The sequence below is a fragment of the Penaeus monodon genome, chromosome 32, assembly GCF_015228065.2.
Source record: "Penaeus monodon isolate SGIC_2016 chromosome 32, NSTDA_Pmon_1, whole genome shotgun sequence".
Lineage (NCBI taxonomy): Eukaryota > Metazoa > Arthropoda > Malacostraca > Decapoda > Penaeidae > Penaeus > Penaeus monodon.
The window spans coordinates 32887551-32891304 of NC_051417.1; the positions used below are offsets into that span (position 1 = coordinate 32887551).

Genomic DNA, 3754 nt, shown 5'->3' on the forward strand with positions numbered 1-3754 from the left:
ATGTGTCGATAAAGAGTTACCTGAACAGCATATTATATGATAAAAAAAAATCCATCTCGTGTATGCTATCATGAAAACAATGTTTGGCTAGATATGGGATGACAAATTACAGATGTTTGTAACATAGTTTTGTATCATAATTTAAAGTCTATTCGGTAGACAGTTATAAACAGCCTCGTGTTATAAATAGCTAGATAATGAACGAATCACAGTAGAAAAGTATAGCATAAAATGGTAGCTATTTATTGTTAAGATAATTTTTTTTTCTTGTAGTGGTCTGGATTCAGTCCGATCTTGTAGTCCTTGTAGATCTTGTAGCAATTCTGCATTTATAAACAAGTAGTGACTATGATATTATATACAGGTAGTGTTAATTTCAGCTTATTCAGGTGTTAGTGCCATTTATTCCTTTATTTTAGCATCGCTGTACAGCCATTATTTCAACAGTCTTTTCAGGCCTAATCGGAACCAGATTTACCTTCCAGAAACTATTTTGTTTGTATTGCAGGGTATGAACTTTTTACTCTTTATAGACTCACATATTGATTTGAGTGGGCCTACACAAATTAAGTCTTTTCAGGAGTCAATCAGAATTCTTTACTGTATTTCTCATAGTTGGCATTCAACTGTCTGCAAAGAATAATTTCATCAGTCACGGATCATGAATATAGAATATAGGGCTAGCAACTACCGCAGTCTCATCCTTGTTCAATCTAAGTGCAATACCCTATCGGAAGAATCCACAATGCCTAACATTTCCAAACCCCATTGCTTCTATAATCGAACGCTGGCTTACCGCCCTCTTGCAGGAAAAGCTCGCATGGAAACCCTCAAAGGCACGGAAAAAGCCGGGTTAGACGACGTCGGCGACGGCGACGCCACCAAACCCAGCATAGAGATCCTGTCGCTGAACGGCGGGACCGCAGAGGCGACCCTGGCGGGGCTGGAGGGCCACAACGTCAGCGGGCCCCTGGCGTCGCTGCAGGAGGGCGTCATCGGCGGAATCGAGGTCGACCCTGGTGAGATCGACAGCCAAACGGGCAAAATCCTCGCCTCTAGGCCAGACCACTTGACGCTCACGTACGAGATCGATGTCGCTGGTGGTGAGTCGCTCGGTGACGGCGGTGCCCGGCGGGCGACGAAGGTAGGCGGGGAGGCGGGGCGTGGTAGAGGGGCTTGGGTTTCGGACGCTGAGGACGGCGGTCTCGAGGAGCTCGGCGATGCCTCGGTCGAGAAGGAGAGCGACCTCGCCGAGGACGCGGACGGGAGAGGGGTCCACAGGAGAAAAGCGAAGGGGTCTAAACTGCAGAAGCGAAAGACGCAAGACAAAGGTAAATCTGCTGCTGAAGGCGGATTTTATTCCCCCAGTCTCCTTCTAGTGCAAGACAGGATATGTGTTGTGTTTGCTTGCATTGTTTTGCATTGGTGAAAAACGGTTTGAGGCATTTCACGCCAGAACGAAATGACACCTGTAGACGCTCACTCTGCTACAGTGAATGGAATCTCTCCCTTTTTCAAGATCTATAAACACTCCAGAAAGGAAAGGAAATGCATATCATCTAATGAAACGCATGCACACTGGTCAATCTCACTTCCCCTGATATTTACGAAACAAAGCAGAGTTGGAATCTGTTTTGAAGTTCAATAAATATCGAGGCAGACGTCAACAGGCATGCAAATTACCATCCACAGCGAGACTCACCACCAGACCTTGCATGAAAGTAATGTTTTATGTCCATCTTCTCTACTCTTCCAAATAAACGAATTAAGCACATGTTCTATCCATCATTCAGAGTTAAAACCAAAGCAAAAAATTCAGTAGGCCCATGATATTGCGTACAAAGTTACCATTGAGCTCAAGTTCTCTGACTTTAGGCTATCGTCGAATTTAGATATTTAAGATCAACTATTGAAGGCACAAAAGCAAAAAGTCGATATGATAAGTTTTCACGATTTACAGAAATTATAAAAAAGGAAAAAAAAAATAGAATAAAACCGTTTTTGACCAGTTTCAAGACTGACTGAGTGTTTACAATCTAGAAATCTGATTTCATAAAAGTGCTTATAGTCTTGTGTCTTTAAAAAATAATGTCATATCTTTACTTTCCTTATATAATCCTAGTGCATTCTTGGCAGAAATAGCCGATTTTTTATTAGAGCGATGTTCAGTAGAGCTAGTGTGTGGCTAGTAACTAGGCAACCGCATTGTCCAAATGAATAGACGCATTAGATGTTGCCTTGTGTCTAAGTTCCATAAACCATAAAAGATCCAAATGAAGCTCAGTTATTTTCTTTCCTTCTTTGTTGTTGCTTAACGTGACTTGTTGTTCAAAAGGAAGCGCTCAGCATGAAACCAAGCTTTTCGTTGTAATGTTCTGCAAAAAAAAAAAATACTGTTATAGTTTGTAAATGCAGAATTCAACGTGTGGCCAAGAGACAGGTTTGTGGTTCTTAAATCCGCTGAAGCTACACCATCGCGATTGTGTCAACCATCTCGTGAGTGAGTTACTTTGCACATTTGACTTGTGATTCACAAAATAACGCACAGAGGAAAAGGTTACATAAATTACAGTCTATAAAACAATCCACCATTCACTTTTAACTTGGCTGAATCTTAGTTGCTGTAGTCCACAGACTACAAAAGCTTACAGAAATCCAAAATGCTTTTAATGATGCTCCGACTCATTAACGTGTATTACCTCAGAGCAAACAGCCTCAAATCGCTTGGCGGAGATCCTGCAGGAGAAAGCGGAGGCGGAGGAAAAGAGAAGAGACCTGTTCCTGAAAGCCAGAGAACTTCATGAGGAGATACAGAGAGTCCGAGAAAAGGTAAGGTGAAAATAAGAATAAGGTTTTAATGATAAAGATTACTTGGATAAGGAAGGCATTACTGAAGAATATTAAAGGGATAAAGTGACAGAAAACCTCAAATTTTATACTGATAGAATAATGAGCAAATTTCCTCAGATATTAAAGGCAAAACTGTTAAATCATCTAAACGATACTGGCAAACACAAACTCCAATTTAATCTGACTTTCTCCGATACCACAGACCAAAATGAAACCATACCCAAATAAGATAATTTCATTTTGAGACCCCTTTTCCAACAATTTTTTTTTTTTCAATCTTTTCCAGAATATTACAAGAACCTTTCCATAGTAGATAAAGCTTTATGCCATGTCTTGTGTGATTTAATTACAAATGATAATGAAGATACTGATAACTATCTCTTCCCATGCTGGTCACACTTTCCCCTCCTTTTAGCGAAGAGAAAAAGTGAAAATCCCGATGATCTCAATTCTCATGCTGGTTACTCTCCTTCCTTTAACCGAAGAGAAAAATGGTGGCAGCATTAGTGCTTTATGCGATGTCTTGCGTGATTTAATTACAAGTAATGATGAAAATGCTGATAATCTCTTTTTCCACACTTTCCCCTCCTTCTGCACCAACACTTTATGCCATGTCTTGTGTGATTTGATTACAAATAGTAAGGAAAATACTGATGATAATCTCTCTTCCCACGCTGTTCACACTTTTCCCTCCTTTTAGCGAAGAGAAAAATGGTGGCAGCAGTTCTCGCACGAGCGGAAAGAAGGAACGCAACTGGAGGAACGCCAAGCAACTCTCAGAAGCGAACTGGACTCCCTCCATCGGCGAATCATCGGCTCCCTCGTCAAAAGACAACCTCTCGTCACGGGGGTCAGAGATGAACCTTCCAGAAAGGTTAGTTCTTTGGGTTTCTTCCAAAGTGAT

General features: G+C 41.2%; 1 protein-coding gene across 1 annotated transcript in view; it reads left to right on the forward strand.

Moving 5' to 3' along the window:
* Nucleotides 1–3754, forward strand: part of LOC119593826 — an 18173-nt gene that overhangs the window by 12423 nt on the left and 1996 nt on the right. Inside the window, exons 4-6 of the mRNA XM_037942855.1 lie at nucleotides 810–1331; nucleotides 2705–2829; nucleotides 3551–3724. Of these exons, the coding sequence (XP_037798783.1) occupies nucleotides 810–1331; nucleotides 2705–2829; nucleotides 3551–3724 (821 nt within the window). The remainder of the gene's footprint in view (nucleotides 1–809; nucleotides 1332–2704; nucleotides 2830–3550; nucleotides 3725–3754) is intronic.